The sequence below is a fragment of the Felis catus genome, chromosome B3 (genome assembly GCF_018350175.1).
Source record: "Felis catus isolate Fca126 chromosome B3, F.catus_Fca126_mat1.0, whole genome shotgun sequence".
Classification (NCBI taxonomy): domain Eukaryota; kingdom Metazoa; phylum Chordata; class Mammalia; order Carnivora; family Felidae; genus Felis; species Felis catus.
The window spans coordinates 110,539,319-110,554,550 of record NC_058373.1 but is presented as its reverse complement, the minus strand read 5'-3'; the positions used below and the strand labels follow the sequence as shown (position 1 = coordinate 110,554,550).

The 15,232-nt window shown below is 45.2% G+C and overlaps 1 protein-coding gene across 2 annotated transcripts in view; it reads right to left on the bottom strand.

Moving 5' to 3' along the window:
- Positions 1–15,232, bottom strand: part of MTHFD1 (methylenetetrahydrofolate dehydrogenase, cyclohydrolase and formyltetrahydrofolate synthetase 1) — a 61,519-nt gene that overhangs the window by 6,648 nt on the left and 39,639 nt on the right. For both annotated transcript variants that reach the window (XM_003987726.6, XM_045060055.1), the window contains 9 exons: positions 13,219–13,321; positions 9,974–10,050; positions 9,214–9,354; positions 7,258–7,326; positions 6,874–6,985; positions 6,636–6,775; positions 4,090–4,131; positions 1,677–1,777; positions 669–846 (listed from right to left, as the gene is read on the bottom strand). In XM_003987726.6, coding sequence (XP_003987775.1) covers positions 669–846; positions 1,677–1,777; positions 4,090–4,131; positions 6,636–6,775; positions 6,874–6,985; positions 7,258–7,326; positions 9,214–9,354; positions 9,974–10,050; positions 13,219–13,321 — 963 coding nt within the window. The remainder of the gene's footprint in view (positions 1–668; positions 847–1,676; positions 1,778–4,089; positions 4,132–6,635; positions 6,776–6,873; positions 6,986–7,257; positions 7,327–9,213; positions 9,355–9,973; positions 10,051–13,218; positions 13,322–15,232) is intronic.

The window sequence follows — 15,232 nt, the reverse complement described above, 5'->3', positions numbered from 1 at the left end:
CTGCTTAATGTCTAATCACATCCTGAAATACATGGACAGAGAGCTGAAAACAAAATACAACCCTACTATAAGAACAACGTTTCTCTGAACTCACTTTATCGCAACACAGAATAAGCAGTTACTCAGTGATGAAAAGAATACTAAAGCCTGCCGGGATGCTTTGGCTTTGCACTAGAGCTTCTCTGCACGTGAGGCAGCCCCAAACCAGGAGGTGAGCTTGGGAGCACGCAGCTTTCCCCTGGTACTGGGAAGCGGTCAAAAAGCTTTTCTGAGCATGATGGAGCTCCCTGCCGATTTGCACTAACATGGCTGGTGCCTTGGGTTAAAGGCTGTAGTGAATTACACTACTGGTTCTACATTTAACCCTTTCTCCTGCCAGCAGAGAGAAGGTACCATGAGCCTTCCCAAAAGTTAGGTCGGGAGCCAACCTCCCAGAGTGTTCTTGCCTGGACCTGCTCCTCTGTAAATAAGCAGAAACATGCACTGGTAAGAAAGCTGTCTAGGGTTGAAAGCCCAGGCTGTGGTTGTGTAACTCACCTACGTGGGAATCAAACTCACAAGGCTAAAGACGCTAAACATGGGCTCTAAAGAGAGGCAGCCACACAGAAACCTCACTGTGCTTTTTTTTTCCTTTTTGTTTTTGTTTTGTCTTATAGCAAGTAACCCACCTTGAGGTCATAGAGGAGCTGGAAGCTGCTGGGTGCCTGAGCTGCTCTCTGGACGGCCTGAGCTAGGGCTAAGGCGCCCTTGCCCCCTTCTGCCCAGTGAGTGCATTTCACAGCATCGAAAGCCCCGTGTTCTTTGGCGAGGCGGCTGACGAGGTCCAGCTCAGCTTCCGTATCTGTCCTGTAAAGGCAGCGCTTCGTGTTAAAGCACTGATGACAGTTAGAGAGGACAAACTCTTTTGAGCTACTCACCGATAAATGGAAACTAATCAAGTAATACTGACTGGGTTTGAATCCCGGCTCCATCAGTTACCATCTGGGTGGACTCCTGGCTAGTTATTTAATCCTTATGTGCTTTGGTTTCCATGTGGTACCATGGGACTAATCATAGCACTTATTTCATTGGGATGTCATCAGGCTTAGTTGACAAACACATGCAAAATACTTAGAACATTCCAGGCACATCACAGGAATCAATAAATACTAGCTTTTTAAAAACGTTTCCTCCCATTCTGTTGTGGTTAGGCCATTATAACAAGACCAAAGCTAGCACTACAATACCTACACAGCCTACACAAGTTGCCTCTTGCACGAACACTTCTAGCTCAATACGGTCGACTCTTTGTCAAGATAATGTCCCACCAGACCTCCTAAAATAATAGAACTCTGTAGGGCTATGACCTTCTGTTAGCACAAAAGTCCTCTAGAGAGCACAAAGAACATTTAACTTCAGGCCTATGTGTCACCCACTTCACCCAGTAGAGAAGGGGACCCATGGGAGCCAAATCTGACCCTGGACCTCCAGTGGCAGGAGTGACGAGTTTGCTGTGGCGTCTGTGGTGTAGCTCACACCACAGGCTCTCATTATTGGCTGCTAGAACACAGGCTTAATAACCAATACCAGTAGCTGGAGAACAAAACAAAGCTAAAAGCAGTGCTATACAGTCAGCTCCAGGAGATGTTTTCTGACCATTTTCCACAGTCCCGTTGACTCCTACTCTTTGTACTTACTTGAATGCATTCACAGCCACTACCACTGGAACTCCAAACATTCTGGCATTTTCAATTTGTTTCTTTAAGTTACTGAAGCCTTTTTCAACCAGCTCCAGGTTCTGTAAAAACAACAGGAAAGATCCATGAGGTCAGCTGCAGGTTCTTCTTAAAAGAACTCCTTGAACCAGCAGCCAGCCACTTAGAACAAGCCAAGGGCAGATCTGCCGATGCATTTCGCACACCGTGGTGAGGGGGCGCTAGGGAGCCATAACCCTGGGCCAGCCTGTAACACTGGAGTGGCGTCAGGCTCGTCTCCTGGCTGTCTTGAAAGCATGAGAGTGGGCATAGCTGCTGTCATCACACCACATCTTAATAGCATATTTGCTGTTTGCAGAGAATCAGTTGCTCTTAAGTAAATTATATTTATAGACTTGTGTTTATAGATGTCATGTACTCATGTGGTACAATGGTACAAACTCTACTCAGCATCTTGCACAGGAGACAGAGCCTAGCACGGTGCCTGGGGTTCATTACACAGCCACCACACGTGCCGTCAGAAAACACGAAGTGATCAGTGAGGCTTTCAAAGGTTCTAATGAGCTCAACCGTGTACCTTCACTCGGGGCAAAGGAGATAGATGCCACCTTTAATAACCAAATACTATGACGTTTAAAGGAAAGTAATTAAGGAAACATACCTTTAAATATGTTAAATGTTAATGGCAGCTCTACTTGCAGCCTTGGAAGACTGCAAACACAAACCTCCTTCGATGGGGGACTGCGCCAGTGAGTTATGACATACACCCTCTATTAAATATCATGCAGATGCCATGAAAAGTGAGATAATCCGCATTAACATGGAAACTGTCAAAGATGTACTAAAGTGTGCCAAAGTTATAAAACTATGGACAACTTCATTAATTCCACTTTTGGACAAATACAAAAATACGTGTACATATTCACGAAATGTTTTAAATGTTGAAAAATATACACCAAACTGTTCAGGGGACTCATATTTGTGTATTATATCCTTACATTGCTTAACTTTCTTTTACAAAAAGGATGCTACCGTTATAAGCTTAAAATACATTAGATATCTTTAAGATAAAAATGTAATAGTTTTACGTAAAAATACATACACTGGCTCATGAGCAAACCCAGCAGTAACAGCCCTTGGTTTGTGGATTCAATGAAAGAGCAGAAAAAGGGGGCAAGATAAAGGTAGAAAACAATTACAGTTATAAACATGACTTAGGCTTTTTTCTCCTTTAATAGTTGAAAACTAAAATTAGGATTGAGTTGATGTTCTACAGAGCACTGCTAATTCTTTACCTCTAGTCACATGGAAACCAATTAATATGTAAGACCGATTGAGAACAGTTTCTGAAAAGTAGAATTTCGTAAATGAAGACACCAGCTGGGCCAGTGAGGGGCAGTCACTCTAATTAGACACAGGAAAGGCTGTGGGGTGGCAGGAGGGCCAGAACTGTGAATTCCCCTCCTACGCGTGAATCAGACAAATGACCATAAAAGGCAAATCATAACTCAGAAGACAGGCAGGCTCAAGGCACTAACAATTCTCTTCTAGCCGCTTCTGAAATACTTCGTTTAGGGCTTGAACAGTGGCACTCGATTGCTTGACAACTTCAAAAGCCTCCAAAAAAGGCAGAAGAATTGAATTCACAGTGGCAGCGGCTGACCTTCCCGTCTCATGTGAGGGTCTGTCTCTCACAGAACCACCCCAACAGCCTCCAGGGATTTGGGTAGTAAATGATATAAAGAGGAAAAGGCTCAAGGTCACAGTTCTTCTTTGAGCTCCCACTTGACAGCTAGAGACCAAATCAGCTTAGGGAAACTTTACCTAGAAAAGTATAACCAGGATCCTGACTGCATAGTGCCCCTTTAAGGTGGATTTAAATACGCAGAGGAAGAGACATTTCACAAAAAGTCCCTACTTGTTCCAGACTCAGATGGCATTTGGTAAGGAAGCAGCCGATGCGCTAAGGCAGTGGAAAGAAACGTCATTAGTCTACAGGGCAGGGTTTCTCCACCTCACCACCTCTGACATTTGGGGCCAAATGATTCTTCGCCGTGGGGCTGACCTGTGCACCACAGGGTGTTTAGAGGCAGCCTTGGCCTTTACTCAGTGCCAGCAGCACTTTCTACCTGAAGTGGAAACAACCAAAAATAGGTCTCTAGACATTGCCAAATGTCCCCCGGGGGGGCAAAACTGCTCCCGATGGAGAACCAACCACTGGTTTCACTAGAAGCACTTCTTCCCTACTTTATTCGATAAGATTCTTCAGCACACAGCAGGCCTCTTAGTGCCCCTGTCCACAGGAGCCATACCCACCCCCCTCGTTTCCAAACAGGCTGAGAGACGCTGATTCTGCGTATTCTCTAGGACAAGTGGTTAAAATGACTGAAGTTACCTCCTCTATGTAAGCCTTGGGAAGAGGCAGTCCAGCAGTAACCTGGAAGGAAAGCAGGCAAAGTCAGAGGCATTTTTTACTTACAATCCGGTTTTAGCTTAAAGTGATGCCTTGCCATGTGTAAAAGGCCAGAAGCTGCATACTGGCGGGGGAGGGGTGGTTTACAGCAGGATAAGGTTGTTTCCTGTCCAAGGGATTTAGGGCATATGACCAACAACAAAAATGTCTGGTTTGAGCATTGTGGGAAACCTCTATGGCCTGAATGAGGGACGTGAGGGCAGATCTGTGAAGGCGGTGGGGAAAGGGATGTGTTCTAGGCAAGGGCCATAACCTCAGTGAGCAAAGCACACAGCAGTGGGGGCGGAAGTAAAGGTGCACGTATGGAAAAAGGCAGTGGTCAGAAAGGCCACCCTGAATGTCCCCCAGAGGAGTCTGTGACGGGCCCTGCAATGGGCTCCTGACCTGGTCCACGGAGCCAACGCGCAAGTTTGTGGGGCTGAACTAGGGAGCATGAGCGATAAAACAGGAGGGACACAGCCCAGGATTTTCTCCCTCCATCAGAGTATATTTCAAGGTGTCAGAATACTTAAGTGGTGAGTTCACTGTTACGGAGGTGGCCGGTGGCTTGGCTTCTGCCGCATCCACAGGGACGCGCACTGAGGTAAAGGTGCTCATCCCAGGGACTCCACTGTGGACAATGGGCATGCCTTACAAGGCTTCAGCCACCCAGAGTGGTCCACTCCCATTCCTCTGTCTCCAAAGGGGGCCAGAGAGGCAGGGCAGCAAGCAGGGACCTGAGCCACCGTGTTCTGGGGCTGACATGTAGCTCCATGAGGGACTGTGAGCAGCATGTCTGGCTCCTTGACAGAAGTGAGGCTACGTACGAGGCTCTCCTCTCACTGCTGCCTGAGTTAAGTGTCTGGCATTATGTTTCAGACCATGAGGGCAGGAGGAAAGAAGGTGCAACGGTGTGAGGGGTGCAAGAGGAAAACACATTGGTTATAACTGGGAAGATAAAAGGAGTCCAACCTGCATTCGTGGGCTAGGAGTGCTTTTGGTACCTGGGGGACCAGTGACACTGGAGAGGTGTCCTGGGGTTGTGTTATGGCAGTGGTTCTCACAGAGTGGTCTGGGGACCGAATCCTTTCACAGGGCCATGAGGTCAAGACTATTTCCATAGTAACTCTAAAATATCACGGCCCTTTTCACACTCATTCTCTCACTGAGGGTACAATGGACTTATGCAAAGAATACATGACATGTGCTAACACAACTGATTCCGTGCAGAACATGAAAATCCAGTAGTCTTCAATTAGGCCAGATACTGAAGAGACCTGAAAACTGTACGATGCTTACATTTTGTTTGGGGAAATATAACAACTTTTCATGAAAAGAATTGTTTTTGTTAAAATGTAACTCATCTTCAATTCCCAACATAGTCAATACCGATATAACTACCGAAACAAAAGTTCTTTCAGCGCCTCAAGAATTTTAAGTGTAAAGAAGTTCTGAGACTAAAATGCTTGAGAACTGCTGTATGATAGCTACATGAAGAACACTGATTTTAGGAGCGCCCGGGGGGGGGGGGGGGGGGGGGGTGGTCAGTCAGTTAAGCATCTGACTTCAGCTCAGGCCATGATCTCCCAGTTCGTGGATTTGAGCCCCGCGGCAGGCTCTGTGCTGACAGCCTGGAGCCTGCTACGGATTCTGTGTCGCCCCCTCTCTGCCTCTCCCCCACCCACACTCTGTCTCTCTCAAAAGGAATAAACATTTAAACAAACAAACAAACAAAGAAAAGAAACACCGATTTTAAGAGAGGGGGCTCTTATTTCTCAAGTTGTAAGACCAGCTTCTAGAATTTAAGAAGGCTAGGAATTTAATACTTCTTCAAGTAATTTCTGAAAACTAGCACACTGTCTTCATGTACGTGTGCTAAAGAAAAGGTATTAAAATAATAGGATAAAAAGTGTAATTTCTAACCAGTAGGAATTCAGGAACACACAAAGTTCAGGTTGGAGTTGAAGATAAGCTAGTCCTAACCTAGTTTCTCTGTTACCCGGAGGCAGTCCAGGGCAGACCTACCTTTCTCCTCCCCTTCTCTCCTACTCTGTGCTAGTCCCACCCAGCATGTGCCTTTCAAGAAGGCCCTGACCTCTGTCTCAGCTTAATGGTTTGCTTGGCTGGCTGCCAGCGTCACTATTTAGAGGGAAGATGGGACTCACTTAAAAACAGTCTAAACATAAAGGGGCTTTTTGTGGATATAGCCAAGTCCATGTCCTTGGAGGGGCTTAGATATTATCAGATGGCTCCCTCAGAAGACAGGCCGCGAAGCCCATTTCCACCATCTGTAAATGCCAAGAGCCGCCAGTGCCTGTGAGTGATAAGGCGGCCAGTAGGAGAGCCGTCTGAACACCTCTTGCTTTGGGCACCTCTTAGTCATGAGAATATGAGCAGCTTTATGAAGAAACAGGCACAGGTCATCCCAAGTTCCTCCTAGCCTTCAGAACACTCCTGACAATCAGATCCTTCCAACTCTTGGTCCTCACCGTCGGGCCGCCCCCGTGCATTTTAAGAGCCCTGACGGTGGCAACAAGCACCACCACGTGAGGGCGGAGACCAGAATACCGGCATTTGATGTTAAAAAATTTTTCCATTCCAATGTCGGCTCCAAATCCTGCTTCAGTCACTGTAAGTAAGGAGAAAAGCAACTGTAAAAAGGCCATCCCGACTCCTTTGATATTAAAAGGAAAACAGTTGATCCACTGATTTTGCAAAAATACTCACCCACAAACCCTTCAGGGCCAACAAGCTTGAGTGCGATCCGGTCTGCAATGATGGAGGAATTCCCATGTGCAATGTTGGCAAACGGTCCAGCATGAACAAATACCGGAGTGCCCTATGGAAATCAAGACATCGTGAGCAGTGCCGCCAACATGGTCAAGGGGACGAAAGTCAGTTGGAATCCGAAAGATAAAGACTTCCCAGAAGAAAAATACAAAGCCCCCTCTTTTCTATTTCAGCAGCATCCCGATCACAACAGTGAGGAAGAATGGGAAGAGAGACACGGGCAGGTACAGAACTCCCTGACTCCCCAAGAGAAGTGTGATTTAGAACCACTCTGCTCTGACACGGAGACTGGTCTGGGAAGGCGGTGGTCACTCTGCTCACCTCTAACGTCTGCATGAGATTGGGCTTGATTGCATCCTTCATAAGCACTGTCAATGCACCACTCACCCCCTACAAAACAAAGGCATGGAGCATTGCTTCCGACCCGCAAGAAACCCCAACCTTTTCAAACCAAAACTCAATATTCTCAGGTCTTCCTTTTTTAGCCACTGTGCACCAATCCGTACTTTCACCTGAGCTATACCATCCATTTACTTATTTATTTCTGGATATGCTATGAAGTTATCACTTATTTTAAGCAGAGATAACACACAGAATGAAAATGACATTCACATGGAATTTGTGCAAAACATGGAACTCTGGAAACAAGCATCTCAATCAAGCTCTGTTGCTGACTGATGAGGGGAGTCCATTTTATACTGGTTTATAGCACAGAAATGCTAGCTCTTAGAGAACTGAGTTATTTGTAACTTTGATGTCTGGGCAGAAATGGCTAAAAACCAAATTCATTGTGTGTTTCCCAAAGCTGAAACTGAAAATTTACCCAGGAGTTCAATACAAACTCTTAAAATCTGGTCTCTCTTTGAAACCATCCAACCATAGTTGAATGAACTGGTAACAAAGTAAGAAAGAGCTATGGATCCCACCCATGTTCAATTTTTGGGAGTTTCCAAGTTTCTGGTTTGGGTGTAAAACTTTATTAAAAAAATTTCTGGGAGGGCGCCTGGGTGGCTCAGTCGGTTAAGCATCTGACTTCCGCTCAGGTCATGATCTCATGGTTTCTGAGTTCAAGCCCCGTATCAGGTTCTGTGCTAACAGCACAGAGCCTGGAGCCTGCTTTGGATTCTGTGTCTTCCTCTCTCTGTCCCTTCCATTCTCTCTCTCCCTCTCTCTCAAAAATAATAAATAAACATTAAGAAAAACATTAAGGGGCGCCTGAGTGGCTCAGTCGATTAAGCGTCCGACTTCAGCTCAGGTCACGATCTCGCGGTCCATGAGTTCGAGCCCCGCTTCGGGCTCTGGGCTGATGGCTCAGAGCCTGGAGCCTGCTTCCGATTCTGGGTCTCCCTCTCTCTCTGCCCCTCCCGCATTCATGCTCTGTCTCTGTCTCAAAAATAAATAAACATTAAAAAAAATTAAAAAAAAATTAAAAAAAAATTTTTTAACGTTTATTTTTGAGAGAGACAGTGTGAGCAGGGGCGGGGGTTGGAGGGCAGAAAGAGAGGGAGACACAGAACCGGAAGCAGGCTCCAGGCTCTGACCTGTCAGCACGGAGCCCAAAACGGGGCTCGAACTCACAAACTGTGAGATCATGACCCGAACCGAAGTCGGACTCTTAACCGACTGAGCCACCCAGACAGCTCTGGGTGTAAACTTTAAAATGATTTCTTTTCTTACACATATTGGCTGTGGAAACAGGAACTTAGTATTTCCCCTTTTCTGAATTCAACTGACAGACTGCTAATCACAGGCCGAACATTTTGGTGTATGTGAACACAAACAGGCTTTCAAAAAATTAATCTTTAAGATTCTCTCATTTCAAACCTCTTATTACCACACAGTTCAGAAATAACCCTGAAGTGCAGAAGTAGCCTAGGGGGACCATCAGATAAACCGCTAATGAGTTGTTCCCAATGTGCTTATTAGCATGGACATGGCGGTCAGCAAGCCTCGTGACAAGAGGCCTCTCTGCAGGGAGAGGCCAGGTGTGGCTCCAAGCTCAGCTACTAAGGACCTCACTGGGACACTGGCTGTTCTCTGAAAACTGAAATTATACATCCGCTTTTAGGAATACTCACAGGTTCAAGGTGTTGCTCAAACCATCGGAAGCCTGTGGTCTATTACTGGAGCATACCACCCGTTACTCGCTACGAAGTGCTGTTTATAAATTTCGAATTCTCTTACAAGCAGGAAAATCAGAGTGAATTCATCAGTAACTGCTGAGATACGCTAACAGACACAGGCGTGTCACTGAGCTTGCAGCAGCCGGGTACCCACCAGATCTTCGGTACTGATGGGCTCCCCCTTCTTGCTGGATGCCACCACCATTTTGCTCAGTCTCTCCCTCATGTCTTCTAGTGAACCGGTGAGAGCCAGGACAGCCATGATTTCACTGGCCACAGAGATATCAAACTGGGCCTGTCGGCAGGGAAAAGACACGACACACAACACTGCATCCAACCAGAAGACTGGATCGCGAAAGCAATCCCTGTTTGCATCCAAGCCTTAAACAAATACCTTAAAAGGACAGAATGAGAGTAGTGCACAAAGAACTTAACGAAAATAATTCCCCAAGAACAAAAATGTGTAATCAATTATTCCAAGACCTTGAGTAGTTAATTTTTAAAAATAAATGCTCCAGTAGGAAAAAAATAAGCTCCACTGAAGGCAGCCTTCAAGTGGTGATGGTTTCCCTAACCCACAAGGAAACGACACAGAAGCTCTTACATCAAAGAAACATCATAAATGGCCACAAAAAAAGAGGCAGTTTGAACAAATCACGTACGAGGATATTCACTGGGGGCTTCCACCTCCAGGAAAAAATACTGGGGGGAAAACACACAGGTGACACATGGGATTTATTGCGAAAGCCGTCAGGAGTGCTCGTTATCACACACCTACTCACTTCCATTTTAAAAAGGAGAAGGCAGAACAACACCTGGCAGGATCAATCGTACGGGAGAGGACGGAGGAGGACAGAAGCAGCAAGGATCTGGTTCACAAGAATGAATTTACTGAGAAATGAACAAATAGCTACCGTCCGTGTGTGCCCTTTCTCTGTTGGAGACTGTCCAATTGTGATCTTCCTCAGGAATCTATCATTGGTGTCCAATACTACAGTAGAAAGAGAAGATACAGAACAGCCTTCAGTACAAGCACAGTAAGTTAACCCGACAGCCTTACAAGTCCAACTCAACGACAGTCTACCAAAATTTGACTTCAAAGCTGATGGCGAAGCTAGAATATGGGTTGAAGTTCAGAAATGATGCTCTCAAACTATAAACGAACAGGGAATTATTTTAAAAGAAGGAAGGGCGCCTGGGTGACTCAGTCGGTTGAGCGTCCAACTTCAGCTCAGGTCATAATCTTGCAATTCTGTGCTGACAGCTCAGAGCCTGGAGCCTGCTCTGGATTCTGTGTCACCCTCTCTCTCTGATCCTCCCCCGTTCATGCTCTGTCTCTCCCTGTCTCAAAAATAAATAAATGTTTAAAAAAACAAATTTTTTTTTTTTAATTTTTAATGTTTATTTATTTTTGAGACAGAGCATGAACGGGGGAGGGGCAGAGAGAGAGGGAGACACAGAATCGGAAGCAGGCTCTAGGCTCTGAGCCATCAGCCCAGAGCCCGACGCGGGGCTCGAACTCACGGACCACGAGATCGTGACCTGAGCTGAAGTCGGACGTTTAACCGACTGAGCCACCCAGGCGCCCCAACAAATTTTTTTTTAAATGTTAATTTTTGAGAGAGAGCAGGCAAGCAGGGGAGGGGCAGAGAGAGGGGGAAACAGAGGATCTGAAGCTGACAGCGCAGCAATTTTGTTTTTTGTATGACGTGCCAAATAATGAACACACAATGAACAACAAACCAGTTCATACTCTAAACGGGTCAAACAGGAGAGACATTTTTAAGGCCCTTGATTACATGTGAAATTATTTTCCATAAAGACTGTAATAATTTAAACCCCCAGGGTGCCTGGGCAGCTAAGTCGGTTAAGTGTCCGACTTTGGCTAAGGTCATGATCGTGCGATTTGTGAGTTTAAGCCCTGCAACCAGCTCTGTGCTGACAGCTTGGGGCCTGCAGCCTGCTTCAGAGTCTGTGTCTACCTCTCTCTCTGCCCCCTCTCCCCCTCACGCTGTTTCTCTTTCTCAAAAATAAACATTAAAAAAAAAAATTTTTTTTTTTTAATTTTTTTTTCAACGTTTTTTATTTGTTTTTGGGACAGAGAGAGACAGAGCATGACCGGGGGAGGGGCAGAGAGAGAGGGAGACACAGAGTCGGAAACAGGCTCCAGGCTCCGAGCCATCAGCCCAGAACCTGACGCGGGGCTCGAACTCACAGACCGCGAGATCGTGACCTGGCTGAAGTCGGACGCTTAACCGACTGCGCCACCCAGGCGCCCAAAAAATTTTTTTTTAAATGTAAACCCCAAAAGCAGGGTCTTGCACAATGCATAACAATGCATGTACACACACACACACACACACACACACACACACACACACCACTTGGTAAGTGAAAGATGTAATGGGCTATTGGAGCCTACTCTTATTTTCAAAAACTATGTCAAGTTCTTTGTATTTGATTTCTCTATATAAAATAGCCAGTCAATAGGTATGATCCATTTTTTTCCTTGTCTGCTTCTACTTTCTTAGGAAGCATGAATTAGACATAAAGCAAAGGAAAAGGGAATGAGATACTAAATTTTCAAAATGGATCTTTACCTTATTCCTCATAAAATATTATACCATCTGTCAATGAAAGCAAAGGAAAAGGTATACCAATGTGATTTTAGATACTAAAGAAGTCATCTTTAAAATGCCATTAACCCAGAGCACCTGGGTTGCTCAGTTGGTTGGGCGTTTGACTCTAGATTTCGGCTCAGGTCATGATCTCACAGTCCGTGAGTCAGGCCCTGAATCAGTCTCTATGCTGACAGCATGGAGTCTGTTTGGGATTCACTGTCTCCCTCTCTCCGCCCCTCCCTGCTCACTCTCTCTGGCTCTCTCTCTCTCTCAAAATAAATAAATAAGCTTTCAAATAAACATTAAAAAAATAAATTTAAAAGATTTTTAAAAAGGAGTACCTGGGCGGCTCAGTCGGTTAAGTGTCCGGCATCAGCTCAGGTCATGATCTCGCGGTCCTGAGTTCGAGCCTCTGCATCTGTGCTGACAGTTCAGAGCCTGGAGCCTGCTTTGGATTCTGTGTCTCCCTCTCTCTCTGCCCCTTCCCTCCCCACACTCTGTCTCTCGCTCTCTCTCTCTCTCTCTCTCTCTCTCTCTCTCTCAAAAATAAACATTAAAAACAAAATAAAAAAAATTTTTTTTAACATCTATTTATTTTTGAGAAACAGAGTGAGACAAAGCACGAGCAGGGGAGGGGCAGAGAGGGAAGGAGACACAGAATCTGAAGCGGGCTCCAGGCTCTGAGCTGTCAGCACAGAGCCTGATGTGGAGCTTGATCCCATAGACCGTGAGATCATGACCTGAGCCGAAGTCGGACGCTCAACCAACTGAGCCACCCAGGTGCCCCAAAAGACAAAATTTTTAAAAATGCCATTAGCTAGCAATAGTTACTAAGCCAATGAAAATCACAAAAACAGTGAATAAACTTGCCACTAGCTGCATTCTTCATGACTGGATAAAAATTTCTTCTTAGCAATGACACAGAATATGTAGATGCACCACATAAATAAAATTTATGTTGGTAAATTTGGTACCAAATAAAATTCTAAGCTACACCAGTTGTGCACAGAGAAAAGCAACCTACCGCCAACTGTTTAAACCTTAAAACCTACCTACTTTGTTACAAGAGTTTAATAAAATGAGGTAAAAATGAGTAGGCAACCTAGAGAGTGACAAGAAAAAGTACATCACGTGTGCCAGACAAGAGTTCTGGGAGTAAAGAACGGCATGATTCAAGAAGTGATTAAACATAATTTCTCTACTTCATGAAACCCAAACTTTTTGCATAAAAAGAAACTTGCAGAATGTTATTTCCAGTTTATGCATGAACTTCCTTATAACTACCCTCACTGCAATCAACACTGAAAAGCCAGCAAAATGTCCAACTAACTCCACGAAAGGAGGTTTGATTACAGCTCATAAGGAGAGAGACTGATGGAGGTGGCCAGAAAAACAGGTCAGTCACCATCTTGGTCATGCCTTAACCATGAAAACACCAACACACAAGCTTCTGGACCTTACACTCGAATAACCCCCACAGGCAGGGAGGGACGTGCAGCACAATGAAAGCCGACGGGGTGCAGACACTGCACTGGTACCTCTTTGCCAAGTTATGGTTTCCGGATCAATGTCCAATCTTGCAAATCTGTTTATCTCTTCATCGGTCAGTGTGTTAGGGTCAGTCTTTTCAATGCCCAGTCTCTGAAGAGGCAGGAAAATTAAAACATCAGTAAGACAAAACACAAGCACGACAAATTTTTTAAAAATTTATCTCCGGAGGGAGTGCCCTCTAGGAAATATAAACCACGTGATATTCAGAAGGGAAAATTAGAATCCTTAGGCCAAACCTTTATTTCTTACGCTTTCTCACACACACAGGTGTTGTTAACATGTTTATCCCTAACTGGGCCCCAGAGGCATTTCCCTAAACCTAGCCCTAAATAAGCATAGGGACACCTGGTTAAGCTTCCGACTTCGGCTCAGGTCATGACTTCACGGTTCATGGGTTCGTGGCCCATGTCAGGCTCTGTGCTGACAGCTCAGACCCCTGGAGTCTGCTTCGGATTCTGTGTCTCCCTCTCTCTCTGCCCCTCTCCTGTGTTCTCTCTCTCTCTCTCAAAAAGTAAACATTAAAAAAAAATTTTTAAAAACACAAAAGCACAATGACCAAAAAGTGTTGTACCTAATTCACCAAGCCCAAGTGTATGAAAGGAAACGCAAGGTACAAAAGCTTTCTCAAGCAGACAGTTGAGAACCCCAATTCACGTGAAAAATTAGGAAGAGTAAAAATAAGTTATTAATCAGTAAAACTCGGTGTAAATCACCTTCACATGCTTTTTACACAGCACTGCATTTTTTAGTGCCTTCTTACTGTTCCAAAAGGCACAAAAAAAGTTTGTCTCTTCTTCCTCACAGAACTTGGAAATTTTATTTATTTACAGAGTATATGTATACAGGTCGCGTCCTGAAATGGAAAGTGAGCATAAAATGTATTCTCCTAAAAAAACAAAAATAAAATAAAATGTGTTCTCCTTTTTTTTCCTTTTCTATTTTTTAATGTTTATTTTTGAGAGAGAGAGAGAGAGAGAGAGAAAGAAAGAGAGAGAGAAATAGGGTGCGAATAGGGGAGGGGCAGAGAGAGAGGCAGACCCAGAATCCGAAGCAGGCTCCAGGCTCTGAGCTGTCAGCACGGAGCATGACATGGGGCTCAAACCCAGGGACCCTGAGATCATGACCTGAGCCGAAGTTGGACACCTAACGGACTGAGCCACCCAGGTACCCCTCCTTTTTTTTTTTGCCTAATGTGGTAGATCTGAGTGGGCTCCAGCAAGCCCTGTTCTTCCCACAGTTCCTTTTTTTTATACTGTGAAGACTTTGTTTTAAAATCTCAGATGTGGGGCGCCTGGGTGGCTTGGTTGGTTGAGCATCCGACTTTGGCTCAGGTCATGATCTCGCAGTCTGTGGGTTCGAGCCCCGTGTCGGGCTCTGTACTGACAGCTCAGAGTGTGGAGCCTGCTTGGGACTCTCCCTCTCTCCATCTCTCTCTGCCCCTCCCCTGCTCATGCTCTGTCTCTCTCTGTCTCAAAAATAAATATAAACATTAAAACAAAATTTTTTTAATAAAATAAGTAAAATAAAATCTCAGATGTGTTTTCAGAGCTGGCCCTCACTGGCTCATCACAGGCTTCAGAAGCCTAGTACATGACATTGTTTACAGAAGTTACCCCAACTCTCAGTCACTCGGCTGAGAATCTGCCACTGACACCCCACTCCAATTAGGCACACGGGGTGTAGACCGTGAGCACACTTTGCCACAGAGGAGGCCTGGGGACCCAGGAGGAGACCGACGTTCTAGCTCAAACCTGAGGGGGGTGGGGGTGAGAGGGTACTGTGGCCTTGGGCAAGTCCCTTGATTTCAAATCCTAGAGACTTTTAAAGAATCATTTACACATTTAGTCCAGCACCTCCCCACATCTGACAGAAAGTTCCATCAGCAAAGGTAAGGTGAGACGTTGCCTGCTCTTTACATGCCTCTCAAAACATGACCCTTTTACAAAACAGAGCAATAATTAACTTACCTTACATACAGGATTTTTGGGGGTATGAAAACAA